Source organism: Haliaeetus albicilla, chromosome W (genome assembly GCF_947461875.1).
Source record: "Haliaeetus albicilla chromosome W, bHalAlb1.1, whole genome shotgun sequence".
NCBI lineage: Eukaryota > Metazoa > Chordata > Aves > Accipitriformes > Accipitridae > Haliaeetus > Haliaeetus albicilla.
The window spans coordinates 43,783,921-43,804,238 of NC_091515.1; the positions used below are offsets into that span (position 1 = coordinate 43,783,921).

The 20,318-nt window shown below is 46.8% G+C and overlaps 1 protein-coding gene across 1 annotated transcript in view; it reads right to left on the bottom strand.

Annotated features, from left to right (window-relative positions):
* LOC138683547 (E3 ubiquitin-protein ligase RNF38-like) overlaps window positions 1–20,318 on the bottom strand; it is a 93,436-nt gene that overhangs the window by 50,234 nt on the left and 22,884 nt on the right. Inside the window, exons 3-4 of the mRNA XM_069775534.1 lie at window positions 10,881–11,094; window positions 2,149–2,316 (exon numbers count right to left, since the gene is read on the bottom strand). Coding sequence (XP_069631635.1) covers window positions 2,149–2,316; window positions 10,881–11,094 — 382 coding nt within the window. The remainder of the gene's footprint in view (window positions 1–2,148; window positions 2,317–10,880; window positions 11,095–20,318) is intronic.

A 20,318-nucleotide genomic window follows, 5' to 3' on the forward strand; every position in this document is an offset into this window, starting at 1 on the left:
CCTGCTGCAGAACAGGCTGCCTCTTCTGATTCTCCCTCCTGCTCCCTCTCAGGAGAAGCTTCTTTCTCCCTTACTAAACAAGTTTACCTCTGCTTCCGTTGTTTCTTCTTGACTATCCTGGAGCAACTGACATAGTTGAGGGTTGGGTCTCTGGTTTAGCCACAGTGTCTGTTTGTATGTCTTCAGATCCAGAGACCCTCTCTTCTCCTTGAGGGTCCTGAATAGTGCTCAGTAGGCGTAGGCCAGGCCCCAGCACAGTGCAAGAAGTTGTGTCTTTTTGGCATAGCCAGGGCCAGGGCATTTTTTTTCAAACATTCTGTCACTTCATCAGGATCTCACACTTGTTCGGGGGTGAAGTTCCAGACCATCAGTGACAACCATTCTAGGTACCTGCCCATATTCTCCCACACCCCTTGCCACCCATAACCACACTGCCTCGGGGCATATCCCTGGGTGATATTCCTAAATAGTTGATTAACCTTAGAAAAAAACAAAAAAATATTCTTCAGAGGTACCAATAGGAGTGTTTTGGTTATCCAAGGATGTTCAAGATACTGAAGAGTTATTGTAACAAGGGAGAAAACATCTCCCCCATAGAAGAAGGGGAAGGTGCCATTCTGTATTTCTTCCACTGAATGCCTCTCAGAGGTGAAAAGGGAAAAAGTGTAATTGTTATTGTTAATTGTCTCCATGAGATGGTTCCTGAAGTACAGGGAAGGCATCAGTGCAGGGCCCAAATACCAGATTAGGCTCAAGGCAAGTGCTTTTATCATAATTCTCCCAGGCAAAACACCACCAAGCACAGCAAACTGCAAAAGCCAAAACCAGCCTTTAACAAGCTCTCAAATTTGATGTACAGCAAAAAAAGGGAGCATGGCACGGATCAGATAAAACAATGTTGAGGACAGTTAAGTGAACATCACGACCAGCATCTGTTAAACTGATATAATAATTATAAGTCCCCTCCAATACACTCTGGTCAAATCTGTTGTTATCTCAAACCCTTTGAGCCCCACGTTGGGCACCAAAAAGGACTGTTGTGGTTTAACCCCAGTAGGCAGCTAAACACCAAACAGCCACTCACTCACTCCCCTCCCCTCAGTGGGATGGGGAAGAGAATCAGAAGTGTAAAAGTGTGAAAACTCATGGGTTGAGATAAATACAGTTTAATAGGTAAAGCAAAAGCTGTGCACAGAATGGTCTGAAATGCAAGGTCTGTACTCTGCTTCTTGCCTTCCTCACTCCCCTCAGGATCTTGAGCTCCACTCAAGCTGAGGCTGCCACATCCTCAATTAGTTCTTCCTTGTTCATGAGCAGCAGATCCAGCTGTGCATCCCCCCCAGTTGGCCCATCCAACACCTGTATTAAGAAGTTTTTGTCATCGTTCACCCCCTGCAACACCCTCCAGAAGCCTCCTGGACTATTTCTGTTCCATTATTGCCCTTCCAGCAGATGTCAGGGAGTTTCAAGTCCCCCATAAGAACTAGGGTCTATAATCTGGAGACTTCCTCAGGTTACTTAAAGAAGGTCTTGTCCCCTTCTTCACACTGATCAGATGGTCTGTAACAAGCTCATATCATGATATCACCCCTTACTAGTCTCTTCTCTGTTCCTGACCCACAAGCTCTCAAACAGCCTGTCACCCATTCCCTAGAAGAGCTCTATATGCTTGAGCTACTCCTTCATGTAAGGGGCAATCCTCTCTGCTTCCTTGCCTGTCTTTCATAAAGAGCTATTAGCTGTAGCTGTACAATTTTATAAGACCATTTCCAGATAAAAGCTCTAGGTGAGATTCCTAAAATTACTTGATGAACTTTGAAAGTCTTTTCCTGTAAGCTTCTGAATATATGTAGAATAGCTGCTAATGGATAGGGTAAGAGACCAGATCATAAACCAGCATCCATTTTGAGTCAAAAATACATGAGAATATGGTATAATTCTATGAAGGGAGCAGGGAAGCACAATACATTTACTAGCTCTAAAGCTTGCACTATTGTATATACCATATTATATATACCATTACAATTTACCCCAGGAAATAATAGTTTTTATTTTACATCAGGGAAAGCTGTATGGGCAGTGAAAGTCCAGGCTTTCCACCTCCTAAGCCTAAGTCCAGGATCAATATAACTAGAGAACCATACTTACTGGAGGAGGCACGCTACAGATAGGAAGATGCTGTCCACTGAATACCACAGAACAACCTGGGACCTGCTGTGTGCTGCAGGGTGGTATGTGCTGGGCTGTACAAAGTGGAATTCCATGTGGTGCCACCGTTGTCACCGTGTATGAGACGGGGACTGCGCCTTGATGGATCTGCAGCAAAAACACAAGTGTATAAAGCAAGCTGTTACAAGGGCTTTGGACAGTTATGGCATGGCATAGAAAACAAGCTTTCACCTAACAACAAAAAAGCATTTTTTACTCTGAAGGTATTAAAGAAGGCAAATACCTGTAATCCCTGTCCTTTAAAAAAAAAAAAAAATTCTCATTGGAGTATTTGGAGTATCACTCTTCAGTCAGTGCTTTTAGGACAAGGCCAGGAGGGAGCTCTCAAGATGTTAAGTCCTCCATGACACTTAAAGGCACTCAAAAGCATCTCAAATTCAGCAAAGCTGCCCCTCCCACACACTAAAGTTAGTTCTTAGAGAAAATAGGCAGCAATAACTCCCACATAAAAGCCAGTCAGAAAAAGGGGTGTAAAAAACCCCCTACAAGTAGCTAAAGAATCTCTTCAACTCGTCCTTGCAGAGTGATTAAATGTTAACCCAGAGACTTATATCTTTGAAGAAAAAGAACTTCAGATAGATAGATTTTCTTTCCTGTAAAGAAACCAATCTCTGAATGCCTACTCAGAGCAACACTCCAGGGATGTGTCTTAACATGACTAACAACAGTAGTTGAAACCAAAGATTAATTTAAAAGCTGAAAAAGAAAAGGTTACATATTCATAAACATGCCTCTGAGACAATATCCACTAAATATCTACAAACATAGTAGAGAACATGATGGCTTAAAGGTTTTTTTAGTTAGCAATATTCACTTAGAACTCAATCATCAATCCAAGGGTAGAAGGTACTCTGGACCCACACATTCCTCAATTCCTTGTACTACATCAGGAATCTAGCAAAAACTGCAAAGAACCATAGGTAAGGAACATGGATACACAGAAGGCAATTATTTTGAAGAACCTTCCTTCACAACCTACTAAAATGGAATTCACCCTTGGAAAATGAACAAGCAAGAACAGCTCATTACAAAGATGAGAATAAGTAAATTGGAGAGTGCTAACCTACTGAACTGGCCATGAGATGCAGAGGCCAAAACAGGAACACCACACAGATGACTGAATAAAACCTCAAATCTCAAAACTGCACATATTTGGGAAAAAAACCACTCAGCAGAAACAGTGACTTTGACCTAGTTCCAGTTCAGGTACCAATGCAAATATTTTATATGTGAGCTATCAGAGAGTTTTTAATGCCATAATTGTCGGATGTTTGAGGACAGTGCCAGATGCGATTCAGGAGAGCTTACCACTGCTCTCAGTGCAGAAAGAAAGAAAAAAAAAAAAAGAGAAAGTGGTTCCCTCTCTAGAGTAGTCTGTGCAAAGCACCATCATGGAAGACCCATAGTAACTCTGAAAACACTAACACCTTGTGGAAAGTGCTTGGAAGGTGGTGACAGCATCATAGAACAATCGCTTCTCAGGATGATGCTGCAAGTCTAATCACGCAAGGACAAACACAAAATGTATTTTTGTTTTGAGATACTTGAGTAACTCAACTGTTCAGATACAAGTGAAGGCTGTGACATGGCCAGAAAGACTATTGTCTTTAACCCATGCACTCTGCTCTGGGTGCAGATACTCCTTATTTATCAGCGCTCTGCACAGAAAATACATCAGTGATCTGCTGCTGTACTGAATGCAAGTCACTTTATAAGCTGTGCTGTAAGAATTGCATTTTAAGCCTGGCAGTTTGTGACCTGGATATAGAATCATAGAATCATAGAATCATTTAGGTTGGAAAATACCTTTAAGATCATTGAGTAAAACCGCAAACCCAACACTGTCAAGTCCACCACTAAACTGTATTGTATTGGGTTTGTGTGGCAAGGTTTTGGTAGCGGAGGGGGGAGTTACAGGGGTGGATTCAGTGAGAAGCTGCTGGAAGCTTCCCCTATGTCCGACAGAGCCAATACCAGCCGGCTCCAAGAAGGGATTGTTGTGACCCAAGTGCAGGACCTGACACTTAGCCTTGCTGAATGTCATACAATTAGCTTTGGCCCATCGATCCAGCCTGTCCAGATCCCTCTGTAGAGACTTCCTACCCTCAGGCAGATCAACCCTCCCACCCAACTTGGTATCGTCTGCAAACTTACTGAGGGTACACTGGATCCCCACATCCAGATCATTGATGAAGATATTAAAGAGAACTGGCCCTAATACTGAGCCCTGGGGAACACCACTTGCGACCGGCCGCCAACTGGATTTAACTCCATTCACCACAATTCTTTGGGCCCAGACATCCAGCCAGTTTTTTACCCAGCGAACAGTACACCCATCCAAGCCATGAGCAGCCAGTTTCTCCAGGACAATGCTGTGGGAAATAGTGTCAAAGGCTTTACTAAAGTCCAGGTAGAGAAGATCCTCAGCCTTTCCCTCATCCACTAAGCAGGTCACCTTGTCATAGAAAGAGATCAGGTTAGTCAAGCAGGACCTGCCTTTCATAAACCTATGCTGACTGGGCCTGATCACCTGGCTGTCCTGTACGTGCCGCGTGATGGCGCTCAAGATGATCTGCTCCATAACCTTCCCTGGCACTGAGGTCAGAATGACAGGCCTGTAGTTCCCTGGATCCTCCTTCTGGCCCTTCTTGTAGATGGGCGTCACATTTGATAACCTCCAGTCAACTGGGACCTCCCTGGTTAGCCAGTACTGCTGATAAATGATGGAAAGTGGCTTGGTGAGCACTTCTGCCAGCTCCCTCAGTACCCTTGGGTGGATCCCATCTGGCCCCATAGACTTGTGTGTGTCTAAGTGGTATAGCAGGTTGCAAACCATTTTCCCTTGGATTATGGGGGCTTCATTCTGCTGTCCTTCCCTGTCTTCCAGCTCAGGGGGCTGGGGACCCTGAGAACAATTGGTCTTACTATTAAAGGCTGAGGCAAAGAAGGCATTAAGTACCTCAGCCTTTTCCTCATCCTTTGTCACTATGTTTCCCCTCACATCCAGTAAAGGAAGGATATTCTTCTTAGCCCTCCTTCTGTTGTTAATGTATTTATAGAAACAGTTTTTATTGAATTTTACAGCAGTAGCCAGATTAAGTTCTAGTTGGGCTTTGGCCCTTCTAATTTTCTCCCTGCATAAACTCACAACATCCTTGTAGTCCACCTGAGTGGCCTGCCCCTTCTTCGAGAGGTCATAAACTGTCCTTTTTCTCCTGAGTTCCAGCCAAAGCTCTGTTCAGCCAGGCCAGTCTTCTTCCCCACCGGCTCGTGTTTTGGCAGATAGGGATGGCCTGCACCTTTAAGATTTCCTTCTTGAAGAATCTCCAGTCTTCCTGGACACCTTTGCCCTTCAGGACTGCCTCCCAAGGGACTCTGTCAACCAGGCCCCTAAACAGGCCAAAGTCTGCCCTCCAGAAGCCCAAGGTAGCAGTTCTGCTAACCCTCCTCCTTACTTCTCCGAGAATCAAAAACTCTATCATGATTGCTATGCCTAAGACAGCCTCCAACCATCACATCATCCACAAGTCCTTCTCTGTTCACACACAACAGGTCCAGCAGGGCCCCTTCCCTAGTTGGCTCACTCACCAGCTGTGTCAAGAAGTTCTCTTCCACACACTCCAGGAACCTCCTAGACTGTTTCCTCTCTGCTGTATTGTATTTCCAGCAGTCATCTGGTAAGTTGAAGCCCCCCATGAGAACAAGGGTGTATACAGATGGGTTAAAAGATGGGATTTTGGTCCCTGGATGAACACTGGGGGAGAGGTAGATAGCTGAGGAAAACGCAGTCAGCACAGAAAATGGATGGTTTGTTGCCTGTTGCTTGGAATGCTGACCATGGAGATAAGAGAGCTGAGCAATACCGGGGGAGGACGGGCAGCAGGCTGTTGCACAGCACAGCTGCGTGCATGATTGGCACGTGACTGCTGGATGATGACAATATGCCACATGTACAGAGCCCATGAACCAATAGACAGGGTGGCTATGGCTCATGCAGGGCGCCTGGCCAGCGAGCGCATGCATCATAGGCTCCCTATGTTACAATCGAGGTGTGTTTTGGCACCCGCTGGCCACGTGTGCCGAAACCCGTTCCTCTGCAAATGTATAAATACCGGGATTTTTCTGACGAGCATCGGGCTGGTGTATGGCGAGGCCACTGTTGCCTCCGTGGGGATGCCCACGTAAAGCTGGCACCTACCGATTGCTGGGCTGAGCTCACGGCGCAAGACAGCGCAAGAATGTACGGATGGTCCATCTTCCTCACAGTCCTCGGGTCGGTATGTTAATTTGCTTTACAAGATACCCTTAGCATAACGCACATCTGTAGTTAATAAATGCTTGCTTTTTCCCCTTATAGTTAGTGTGTGCGTGTTCGCCTTCTCGGGAATCCTCGAAACCACCCTAAAACAAAGGGCTAGTGATTGTGAGACTTCTCCCAGCTGCTTATAGAATATTTCATCTGCCTCTTCATCCTGGCTGGATGGTCTATAACAGACTCCTACCATGATATTTGCCTTGTTGGCCTTTCCCCTGATTCTTACCCATAAACGCTTAACCCTTTCATCACCATCATCAAACTCTAGTCAGTCAAAACACTCCCTAACATACCCCACCACCTGTCCTTCCTTGCCTATCCCTTCAGAAGAGTTTATAGCTGTATTGGCTTTGTGTGGCAAGGTTTTGGTAGCGGGGGGGGGTTACAGAGGTGGCTTCTGTGAGAAGCTGCTAGAAGCTTCCACTATGTCCCATGGAGCCAATGCCAGCCGGCTCCAAGACTGACCCACTGCTGGCCAAGGCTAAGCCAATCAGCAATAGTGGTAACGCCTCTGTGATAACATATTTAAGAAGGGAAAAAAGTTGTGGCAGGCACAGAAACTGCAGGTGGAGAGAGGAGCGAGAACATGTAAGAGAAACAACCCTGCGGACACCAAGGTCAGTGAAGAAGGAGGGGGAGGAGGTGCTCCAGGCGCCGGAGCAGAGATTCCCCTGCAGCATGTGGTGAAGACCATGGTGAAGCAGGCTGTCCCCCTGCAGCCCATGGAGGTCCACGGTGGAGCAGATATCCACCTGCAGCCCGTGGAGGATACTATGCCAGAGCAGGTGGATGCCCGAAGGAGGCTGTGACCCCGTGGGAAGCCCACGCTGGAGCAGGCTCCTGGCAGGACCTGCGGATCTGTGGAGAGAGGAGCCCACGGAGCAGGTTTTGTGGAAGGACTTGTGACCCCATGGGGGACCCATGCTGGAGCAGTGTGCTCCTGAAAGACTGCACGCCATGGAAGGGACCCATGCTGGAGCAGTTTGTGAAGAACTGCAGCCCGTGGGAAGGACCCACATCGGAGAAGGTCGTGGAGGACTGTCTTCTGTGGGAGGGACCCCACGCTGGAGCAGGGGAAGAGTGTGATGAGTCCTCCCCCTGAGGAGGATGAAGCAGCAGAAAATAACGTGTGATGAACTGACCATAATCCCCATTCTCTGTCGTCCTGCACCACTGGGGGGGGATAGGTAGAGAATCCGTGATTGAAGTTGTGCCCAGGAAGAAGGAGGGAGGGGGGAAGGTGTTTTGAGATTTGGTTTTATTTCTCATTACCCTACTCATGTTGACTGGTAATACATTAAGTTAATTTACCCCAAGTTGAGTCTGTTTTGCCCGTGATGGTAATTGGTTGAGTGATCTCTCCCTGTCCTTATCTCGACCCATGAGCCCTTTGTTATATTTTCTCTCTCCTGTCCAGCTGAGGATGGGGGAGTGATAGAACGGCTTTGATGGGTACCTGGCGTCCAGACAGGGTCAACCCACCACAATAGCCATCCATTGCAGCACTCCAGTTGTGTGAGTCATCCTACCATGTTTCCATGATTGCAACTATGTCATAGTTTTCCAGCTGCACAACAGCTTCCAACTCCTGTTTCCTGCCCATGCTGCGTGCATTGGTGTAGATGCACTTCAGTTGGGCTATTGATCCTGCCACCTTCTTTGGCGGAGAAGCCCTAATTCCTATGTGGCTGTACTCAGGTGCTTCCGTGGTTTCTAATGCATTGACAACCCTTGTTTCTTTGCTGCTGCGTGGATCTCCATCCCCTACCTCCACTGAGATGGCAGACCGAAGGACCTTGCTAGCACACTGTCCCTCAAACACTGGTATACTGCCCCCAGGCTTATCTGTAGCGAGCCTGGTTTTATCCCTTTTCCCTTCAAGTCTAGTTTAAAGCTCTTTCAATGATGAGCCCTGCTAACTCTTCAACAAAGATCCTTTTCCCCCTTTGAGACAGGTGTACCCCATCTGTCACCAGCAGGCTTGGTGTCATGTGGACTGACCCATGATCAAAAACCCCAAAATTCTGCCAGTGACACCAGGCTTGGAACCAGGTATTGATCTGCTGGCTCTTCCTGTTTCTTCCCTCATCATTCCCTGCAACTGGAAGGACAGAGGAGAACACTACTTGTGCTCCTGAACCCTTAACCAGTCATCCCAAGGCCCTGAAGTCTCTCTTGATTGCCCTCAGACTTCTTGTTGAAACTTCATTGCTGCCTGCCTGATAAATCAATAATGGAACAAAATCTGAGGTCCATACCAGGGTAGGAAGTTTTCTCACCACATCTTTAACCTGGGCCCCAGGGAGGCAGCAGACTTCCCCAAGAAGTGGGTCCCATCTGCATATTGGGCCTTCTGTTCCCCTCAGGAGAGGGTCTCCTATGACAATGACTCATCTTTTTTTCTTTATGGAAGCAGTTTTGACACAGGCCGACTTAACCTTGGCGACACCTCCAATCTAGATGAACTATCGTGCTCATCATTGTTCGGTTGCACTTGCAGAGCCTCCTACCTATTATGCAAGGGCACTGGGGAAGGTGGGGTAGTCACAGAGGAGATGCACCTGCTGTACTGGGCAGGAACTTGTCGCCATTGCCCCCATCCCTTAAGTCACCATGTTCAGTCAGGTGGAGAGAGGATAGGGAATCCTCCGTATCATGTGTCCTGTCTGCCTGACAGGCCTGTCCCAGGGAAGGTAGGGTGTGATTCCAGTAGTCAGTCTATCTCTCAGACTTCCTGATACTCCTCAACCTACTCACCTCCTCCTGGAGCTCTGTCACTAAGTGGAGGAGTTCATCTACCTGGGCGCACCTCCCACAGGTGTACTCACTACTGCTGTCCAGTAATGGCCTAAGAGTAGGGCATACCCTGCAGCCTGACGCCTGGGTGGAAGCATGTTCCCATCGGAGCTCTGTCTGGGAAGCTGCATTAGTCGTGGTGGGTGCAGAGTTTAGAGAGGCCATGGCCTTCTGCTGGGTAGATACCATTTCTCCCTGGTCAAGCTGGCAGAGCTACAGCGCCCTTCCTGCACACCCTTCTGTATGAACTGCCACGCGAACTGCTGTGCCATGCCCTCGCTGACACACCATGCCCTGTTTGCCCACCCTGGTTGCTACTGCTCCCTAGGGGCTTCTTTTATACCCTGGGCCTGGGCTTGGCCATCGTTGCTCCTGGCCCCACCCAGGTCTCATCAGCAGCTGTCGCACGAGCTGTGGGCTCCTGTCGTGTCTCTTGGCTCCCCCTGAGGTTTTCCTGGTTCAGGAAACCCCCTTGTATAGCATGCTAGAGCACTCTGCTGTGGATCATGCCAGCACTGGAGCTGCTTGCCTCAGCGACTGAGTGCTAGTTTTGGTTACACCGCATTTAAATCTCCTGCCGTTGCTCCTGGCCCTGCCCAGGTCTCATCAGCCACTGTCACACAAGCTGCAGGCTCCTGGCAGGTCTCTCGGCACCCCCTGAGGTTTGCCCAGTTCAGGAAACCCCTATGTACACCGCACTAGAATGACTAGTTCTGTCCCCAGTTAATGAATGTAACTGCATAGCAAGAAACACCCTTGGGCTGCATTCTACTGATTTGAACAAGAAAAGGCTATATCAAGAGGACAATTTCCTTTAAAGAGCCTCTATTATGGAATCCTACTCCTCTTCCTGTCTCAGGGAAGATCTAACTTATTTTTCTGGACTAGCTGCAAATGTCATTTTCTCATGCCTTTTAAGGAGCTGGTTGAGGCTAGAATGAGTAATTTAGTGATGAAATGATATTATCATGAGTTCATAGAATTATTTAGGTTGGAAAAGACCTTTAAGATCATCAAGTCGAATCATTATGAGTTTTGCTGTTATATAGGCAGTCAATTATATGCATTGTGAATTCTTTTTTTAAAGAATATATTTAAGCTGTGTAAAGCACTTTAAGCTAAGGAGAGGTAATTCATATGCAGTGAAGTAAAATACATTATTACCATAGCATATCTTAAACTAAATTAACTTCAGAAGCAGAAGAGTCACATTTCAAAGGTAGGATGCAGAGATCTTCAGAACTGTGCCAATACACATGGACAGACTGTTGACTTTCACACTTGTCTATTAGAGTCTAGATTTTTTTTTTTCTTAAGTAACAAATGTATCAATGTTTTCACTGCAGCTCTCTATACACTGATACTACTCAGAAGAAAAAAAGAAAAAAAAAAACGCTCTACAAGAGGACTAATAGGAGTTAGTGTTATGTGACCTCCATTGCCAACTAATTTGTCGAGGAGAGTTCACTCATTTGCTCTCTTCAGAGCGGAACACACAGAATTTAAGACATTTGCATCCATGTTCTCAACACACTCTTACCGGATCATGAATGTCAACCATCACTGTGTTCTGCTGTGGCGGGTGAGCAGCTGGGTGCAACATATGATGGGATATATTTGGAGGGTTAAAGGCTTGGGGCTCTTCTATTGTTTGCTGCTGTCCATAGGAGAGATGATGATAGTTTTCATCTTGGTTAACAGAATTGTGTCGAGACAGACGATCCCTTCTTGCTCTCTGACGGCGAACAGGAGGACTAAAAACACATAAAAAGATGAAAGATCACATTAAGAAAGGTTTGTGGCACTTATAACTAGAAGCACAAAGAACTCAATAGTAAGGATATTTTTACACTGGAAAGTTTTGCTAGGCTAGGTATGTTAGTTTGTCATACAATCTCTCATTCAGAAAATTTCTGAAAGCCCTAGCATAGATGCTTATTTCAGCATGAGTGCTTGAGCATAGTTTAATACAAGAGACGAAACCAGAAGCATTTTTATAGAAATATTACCTTCACAAAACTTGTTAAAAAAACATTTGAGCACTTGATTCACAGAATCATAGAATAGTTGAGGTTGAAAGGGTCCTCTGGAGGTCATCTAGTCAACCCCACCCTGCTCAAGCAGGGCTATCAGGAGCTGGTTGCCCAGGACCATGTCCAGATGGCTTTTGAATATCTCCAGGGAGGGAGACTCCACAATCTCTCTGGGCAACCGGATCCAGTGCTCAGTCACCCTCACAGTAAAAAAGTTTCCTGATGTTCAGATGGAACCTCCTGTATTTCACTTTATGCTCACTGCCTCTTGTCTTCTCACTGGACACCACTGAAAAGAGCCTGATTCAGTCCTCCTTGCAGCCTCCCTTCAGATATTTATATACATTGATAAGATGCCCCCCGAGCCTTCTCTTCTCCAGGCTAAACAGTTCCAGCTCTCTCAGCCTTTCCTCATAGGAGAGATGCTCCACTCCTTTAAAACCATCCTTGTGGCCCTTCTTTGAACTCTCCAGAATATCCATGTCTCTCGTACTGTGGAGCCCAGAACTAGACATAGGACTCCACGTGTGGCCTCACCAATGCTGAGTAGAGGAGAAGAATACCTCCATCAACCTGTGACACCCTGCCACTTGGTCGTTATCACATGCCTAGACAGACTGCCGACATCCTGCCCCCTGTCATTGGAAGTGTAAGCAGGGTCCCGCCCACATTCCATGTAAAGTTTGAATCTCTCAAATCACACTGCCAATTGGTGGAGCCAAGGAGTGGCAGGACTCTCACCCCCATTCAAAAGGCATTTACATGATTGGCTGTTGCTCCCAGATGACCTGCACACTAAATGTTTCTAGCAGTTCACTAGAGCCATGGCATCACTTATAATCATGTGTTTGCTATTGGGAATCCGGTGAGTCACCGTATGCGTGCATCATGGTATTGGGTCTGGCTGGGATGGAGTTAACTTTCCCCATAGCAGCTCTCATAGTGCTGTGCTTTGTATTTCTAGCTAGAAAGTTGTTCATAGCTCTCCTGGTTTCAGCTGGGATAGAGTTAATTGTCTTCCTAGGAGCTGGTATAGTGCTATGTTTTTGAGCTAGGTATGAGAAGAATGTTGATAACACACTGATGTTTTTTTCACCTGTTGCTCAGTAGTGTTTAGTCTAAAGTCAAGGATTGTTCAGCTTCTCCTGCCCAGCCAGCAAGAAGGCTGGAGGGGCACAAGAAGTTGGGAGGGGACACAGCCAGGGCAGCTGACCCAAAGTGGCCAAAGGGATATTCCATACCATGTGACGTCACATCTAGTATAGGAACTGGAGGGGTGGGGGGATCGCTGCTCGGGGACTAACTGGGCATTGATCAGCGGGTGATGAGTAATTGCACTATGCATCGTTTGTATATTCCAATCCTTTTATTAGTACTATTGTCATTTTATTAGTGTTATCATTATTAGTTTCTTCTTTTCTGTTCTATTAAACCGTTCTTATCTCAACCCACGAGTTTTACTTCTTTTTCCCGATTTTCTCCCCCATCCCACTGGATGGGGGGGAGTGAGCGAGCGGCTGCGTGGTGCTTAGTTGCTGGCTGGGGTTAAACCACGACAGTCCTTTTTGGCGCCCAATGTGGGGCACGAAGGGTTGAGATAATGACAAACCTGACCAGAGCTTGTTAAAACAAATTTGTTCGAAGCATTCGTTACATTGGTCTAATAGTCGCTGGTCACTATGTTGATTTATGTGTTCTTAGAGTTGTTGCTCTGGTTTTTAAAGTTCTGTTATGTATCACCTCGCTTGCTCTTTGTAGTCCCTTTTCTGCTGCTTATCATCCGTGGGAGGTGGATTAAGGTTTTCACTTTGATGTATTGTGTAACACTGGTTTAATGTGTGATAAAGTTATCGGTTGTGGGATTAATCCGGTATTTGCACTCAGCATTGTCACCTCTACACTTTGGGAGCCATCTGTGGGAAACTATTAATAATTACACCATTTACCTTTCTGCCTCGGAGTGCCAATCTGTGGGTGTGGTACCTTTCTTCCCCTCCCGTTTATCCTTCAGTCCAGTTACAATGGTGTTTTTGAGAATTTTGAAAAATTTGAATATCCTTGGGATGTTGGGACCAGCACGGTCCTAGCCTTACTGCTAGGAATTAGCATGCTTCTGAATGTGGTTCAGCTCTCGTTTAAGGTTAAACAACTATTTAGGAAGATCACCCAGAGATCTGCCCCAAGGCTGGATAATTATGAGTGGCAGGGTGTGTGGGGTAGTATGGGCAAGTGGCTAGAACAGTGGACACCTCCAATGTTTTGGAAATTCACCCCTGAACAAGTGCAGGATCCAGAAGAACTAGTAAAATATTTGGAAAAGGTATGCTGTCACCCCGGCAGTTCCAGAGAGATACAAATCACTGCAACGTGCTGGGGCCTGGCCCAGGCCTATCGAGCCCTGTTCGACACCACTCAGTACCCTCAAGGGGAAGAGAAAGTCTCTGGACCTAACAACAACACGATGAGCACCGCGGCCACCCAAACCCCGGCAACGAGCATTGTGGCCACCCAGACCTTGGCAACAGGCACCACGACCCTTCCAGCCCCAGCGACGAGCACTGTGGCTACCCAAACCTCAGCAACAGGCACTGCAGCCCCTCCAGCCCCAGCGATTAGCACTGCTGCTACCCAAACCTCAGCGACAGACACTGCGGTTATCCAAAACCCGGCGAGTGATACTGCAACTGAACCAGCGGACTAACCTGCACCAGTATCAGTTGCCCCCATACAGAAGAAGAAACATACAAAAAAATCAGTTCGCTTAGCGAAGGATGAAGGTGAACCAGGGTCATCACGGGAAGAGGCAGAACCAGAGGTAATCACACGATCCCTATCCTTGAGTGAGCTGCGGGATATGTGAAAAGATTTCCTCTGTCGTATAGGTGAGCATATTATCACCTGGCTGCTCCGATGCTGGGACAATGGGGCTAATAGCTTGGAATTAGAAGGTAGGGAAGCCAAGCAGCTGGGATCGCTTGCCAGGGAAGGTGGCATTGACAAAGCAATTGGAAAAGGGACACAAGCCATTAGCCTCTGGAGGCGACTCCTGTTAAGTGTGAAGGAAAGGTACCCCTTTAAGGAAGATGTTATATGTCAGTTAAGCAAGTGGACCACCATGGAAAGAGGTATCCAATATCTGAGGGAATTAGCCATGCTAGAGACAATTCATCATGACCCAGACAACCCCCAATTACCCAAAGATCCAGACGAAGTCCAATGCACACGACCCATGTGGCGGAAGTTTGTATGGAGCGCGCTATCGTCCTATGCCAACTCACTGGCAATAATGACCTGGAAAGATGAAGAGGCACCGACAGTGGATGAAGTGGCTCGCCAACTCCGTCAATACAAAGAAAATCTCTCCTCCTCCCTACAAGCCTGCATTTCGGCTGTGGAGAAGCTGTCCCAGGATGTCCAGCAAATCAAAGAGGATATGTCCTACTCCTCACCTGTAAGGACCAATGTCTCAGCTATTAGGAGTGAGCGTTCCTCTGCCTGAGAGACAGAATATAGAAGGTACGCACCACGAGGTGCCCTGTGGTTTTACCTATGTGATCAGGGAGAGGACATGAGGAAATGGGATGGAAAACCTACCTCAGTCCTAAATGCACGGGTACGTGAGTTGTGAGGAAAAACCACCACAAAAGGGGATTCTACTAGGAAAAATGCCGCTCCAGTTTCCAAACAGAGTAGAAGGGCTGATCTTATTTCTGATACTCTTGAAGGGGCTTCTGAGCCAATTTTACGAGAAGTGAATACTGAATACTCTGACCAGAATTAGAGGGGCCCTGCCTCCAGCTAGGTGGAGGAAAAGGATAACTGGGTCTATTGGACTGTGTGGATTCGATGGCCTGGCACGTCAGACCCACAGGAGTATAAGGCTCTAGTAGACACCGGCGCACAGTGCACTCTAATGCCATCAAGTTATAAAGGGACAGAATCCATTTGTATTTCTGGTGTGACAGGGGGATCCCAAGAGTTAACTGTATTGGAGGCTGAAGTAAGCCTAACTGGAAATGAATGGCAGAAACACTCCATTGTGACTGGTCCAGAGGCTCCGTGTATCCTTGGCATAGACTACCTCCGGAGGGGGTATTTTAAGGACCCGAAGGGGTATCAATGGGCTTTTGGTATAGCTGCCTTGGAGACGGAGGGCACTGAACAGCTGTCTACCCTGCCTGGTCTCTCTCAAGACCCTTCGATTGTGGGGTTGCTGAGGGTTGAAGAACAACAAATGCCAATTGCTACCACGACGGTGCACCGGTGGCAATATCGCACCAACTGAGACTCTCTGATTCCCATCCACAAGTTGATTTGCCAACCGGAGAGCCAAGGAGTGATCAGCAAAACTCGCTCACCCTTTAATAGTCCCATATGGCCAGTGCGGAAGTCTAATGAGGAGTGGAGACTAACAGTTGACTATCGCGGCCTGAATGAAGTTACACCACCGCTGAGTGCTGCCGTTCCAGATATGCTGGAACTTCAATACGAACTACAGTCAAAGGCAGCCAAGTGGTATGCCACAATTAACACTGCTAATGCGTTTTTCTCAATCCCTCTGGCAGCAGAGCGTCGTCCACAATTTGCCTTTAGTTGGAGGGGTGTCCAGTATACTTGGAATCGATTGCCCCAGGGGTGGAAACACAGCCCCACCATTTGCCATGGACTAATCCAGACTGCACTGGAAAAAGGTGAAGCTCCGGAACACCTGCAATACATTGATGACATCATTGTATGGGGTGACACGGTAGAAGTCTTTGAGAAAGGGAAGAAAATAATCCAAATCCTTCTGAAAGCCGGTTTTGCCATAAGAGAAAGTAAGGTCAAGGGACCTGCACAGGAGATCCAGTTTTTAGGAATAAAATGGCAAGATGGATGTGGAGGGTTTCTTGGCTGGGCGAGGGCATGTGAGCAATCCAGCCTTTAGCTGGGAATGAAGCATAAGTTTACAAAGTGCTGGAGCAGACAAGGACGCTGTGTCCTTGTACGCTGGGAAAAAGGAAGATAAGAAGAGCCTGACAAACAACTCCTGGATGCCGAAGAATGAGATAAGTAACTGCTGGACACCTCGTGAAGAAGCTTGCACAGCCAATAGAGGATAAGATAGCGTTGCGTGAAACGGGGTATTGTACCAATTAGAGTATTGTATAAGGTGCGTGCACAAGCGCATAAGGTATATAACTGTGCTAAAAGTTGTAGTAAATGGGCTTCACTTGATCACATTGGTCTGTGTGTGATGTCCCCTGTGGATCCTCCGCAACAGATGGACGTCATCAGATCCCAATGGACGTGATTAATAAAATAGCAGCTATGTCTCCACCGACTAATAAAAAGGAAACACAGGCTTTCTTAGGTGTTGTGGGCTTTTGGAGAATGCATATTCCAAATTACAGTCTGATTGTAAGCCCTCTCTATCAAAAGACCCAGAAGAAGAATGATTTGAAATGGGGCCCTGAGCAACAACAAGCCTTTGAACAAATTAAACGGGAGATTGTTCATGCAGTAGCCCTTGGACCAGTCCGGACAGGACCAGATGTTAAAAATGTGCTGTACACTGCAGCTGGGGAGAATGGCCCTACCTGGAGCCTCTGGCAGAAAGCACCTGGGGAGACCCGAGGCCGACCCCTGGGGTTCTGGAGTCGAGGATATCAAGGATCCGAGGCTCGCTATACTCCAACTGAAAAAGAGATTTTGGCAGCATATGAAGGAGTTCGAGCTGCCTCAGAAGTGGTTGGTACTGAGACACAGCTCCTCTTAGCACCCTGACTGCCAGTGCTGGGCTGGATGTTCAAAGGGAAAGTCTCCCCTACACATCATGCGACTGATGCCACATGAGGTAAGTGGGTTGCACTGATCACACAATGGGCTCGCATAGGAAACCCCAGTCTCCCAGGAATTTTGGAAGTGATCACAGACTGGCCAGAAGGCAAAGATTTTGGAATGTCGCCAGAGGAGGAGGTGACACGGGCTGAAGAGGCCCCGCTGTATAATAAACTGCCAGAAAATGAGAGGCAATATGCCCTGTTCCCTGATGGATCCTGATGCATTGTGGGAAAGCATCGGAGGTGGAAAGCTGCTGTATGGAGTCCTACACGACAAGTTGCAGAGACTGCTGAAGGAGAAGGTGAATCGAGTCAGTTTGCAGAGGTGAAAGCCATCCAGCTAGCGTTAGATATTGCTGAAAGAGAAAAGTGGCCAGTGCTCTATCTCTATACTGACTCATGGATGGTGGCAAATGCCCTGAGGGGGTGGTTACAGCAATGGAAGCTGAGCAACTGGCAGCACAGAGGTAAACCCATTTGGGCTGCCACACTGTGGCAAGATGTTGCATCCCGGCTAGAGAATCTGGTTGTAAAAGTACATCACGTAGATGCTCATGTACCCAAGAGTTGGGCCACTGAAGAACATCGAAATAACCAACAGGTGGATCAGGCTGCCAAGATTGAAGTGTCTCAGGTGCACCTGGACTGGCAACATAAGGGTGAGCTATTTATGGCTCAGTGGGCCCATGATACCTCAGGCCATCAGGGAAGAGTTGCAACATATAGATGGGCTCGTGATCGAGGGGTGGACTTGACCATGGACACTATCGCGCAGGTTATCCATGAATGTGAAACATTTGCTGCAATTAAGCAAGCCAAGTGGTTAAAGCCCCTGTGGTATGGAGGGCGATGGCTGAAATATAAATTTGGGGAAGCCTGGCAGATTGACTATATCAAACTCCCACAAAGTCGCCAAGGCAAGTGCTATGTGCTGACAATGGTGGAAGCAACGACCGGATGGCTGGAAACATATTCTGTACCCCATGCCACTGCCCGGAACACTATCGTGGGCCTTGAAAAGCAGGTCTTGTGGTGACATGGCACCCCAGAAAGAATTGAGTCAGACAATGGGACTCATTTCCAAAACAACCTCATAGACACCTGGGCCAAAGAGCATGGCATTGAGTGGGTGTATCATATCCCCTATCAAGCACCAGCCTTTGGGAAAATTGAGCGATACAATGGACTGTTAAAGACTACACTGAGAGCAATGGGGGGTGGAGCTTTGAAACATTGGGATACACATTTAGCAAAAGCCACCTGGTTAGTCAACACCAGAGGATCTGCCAATCGGGGTGGCCCTGCCCAGTCAGAACTTTTATGTACTGTAGAAGGGGATAATGTCCCTGTAGTGCACATGAAAAATATGTTAGGGAAGACAGTCTGGGTTACTCCTGCCTCAGGCAAAGGTAAACCCATTCGTGGGATTGCTTTTGCTCAAGGGCCTGGGTGCACTTGGTGGGTGATGCGAGAAGATGGGGAAGTCCGATGTGTGCCTCAAGGGGATCTGATTTTGGGTGAGAATAGCCAGAATTAAACTGTATGATATTAGTTGCTATATAACCCTGCTGCTGTATGTTAACATTACTATAATTGTTATATGCTATATCCATAGTACTACAGTAAGAATCACTTAGAACAAGCAAGAAAGAACTGTGATAAAACTGAGCAAAGCACAGTAGTGATGGAACCAGAACTGACTCCAGCATGCAACAATCCAACGGTGCACACCATCCTCCTGCTGCATCCAATGTCACCTGCTCATCACACCGCACCGAAGCCCAATCCTGCTCTACTGACTGAGAGGACTTTGCACCATCCACCATCCCTCCTGCCCAGAAAGACTGGTATGACAGATGGAGCCCAGAGTCGGAAACTAAATGAACTCAATGAACATTTTATGAACATGACCCATAAACTAAAGGAATGATATCTCTGTGTGTGTATACATATACACACATATATATATATATCATTGTTCATATGTCTCAAAGGGATGGAAAAGGTGATGATGATTGACCGGGATGTAACTGAAGGTATGGGAACTGAGCATGACATCAATGGTATAGAATAAGGGGTGGATACTGTCCTGGTTTCAGCTGGGATGGGGTTAACTGTCTTCCTAGTAGCTCGTACGGTGCTATGTTTTGGGTTCAGTATGGGAAGAATGTTGATAACACTGATGTTTTCAGTTGTTGCTCAGTAGTGTTTAGACTAAAGTCAAGGATTTTTCAGCTTCTCATGCCCAGCCAGCGAGAAAGCTGCAGGGGCACAAGAAGTTGGCACAGGACACAGCCAGGGCAGCTGACCCAAAGTGGCCAACGGGGTATTCCATACCATATGACGCCACATCTAGTATATAAACTTGGGGGAATGGGGGCAGGGGGGATAGCTGCTCCGGGACTAGCTGGGTGTTGGTTGGCGGGTGGTGAGCAATTGCACTGTGCATCATTTGTATATTCCAATCCTTTTATTAGTACTATTGTAACTTTATTACTGTTATCATTATCATTATTAGTTTCTTCTTTTCTGTTCTATCAAACCGTTCTTATCTCAACCCACGAGTTTTACTTCTTTTCCCGATTTTCTGCCCCATCCCACTGGGTGGGGCGGAAGTGAGTGAGCAGCTGCGTGGTGCTTAGTTGCTGGCTGGGGTTGACCTTATAAGCAGTAATATGTAAAACTCTATTAAGGCTATCTTCTTAATGGAATATGTATTTGCTTATCATGAATCTGGAAATCCCAACTGAAAATATGGCCTCATTTTACTAGGCATGGTACAGAAATCTCTTATCAAAAGAGCTTATAGTATAAACAGTAATCCAAATAATGAAAAAAACCCCCAGATAATAAAGGCCCTACAGAAATCCACTTGAAAACATGGCAAAGATGCAGGCTGTGTCTACATTAGCAGGATGTGTGGACCAATAGTAGTGAATCTATAGAGCAAACCAGTTGGCAATGAGTACTCGATATCAACCCTATACACATTTCAGGAAACTAGAACTAGCCCAAATACTGATTGCCCATTTACAACTGGAGTACATCTTCCAGTTCAGCTTTAAATTAAAAGAATCCAGTTCACGAGGTCTAAGATCACTCCACAATAGAAACCAATTCATG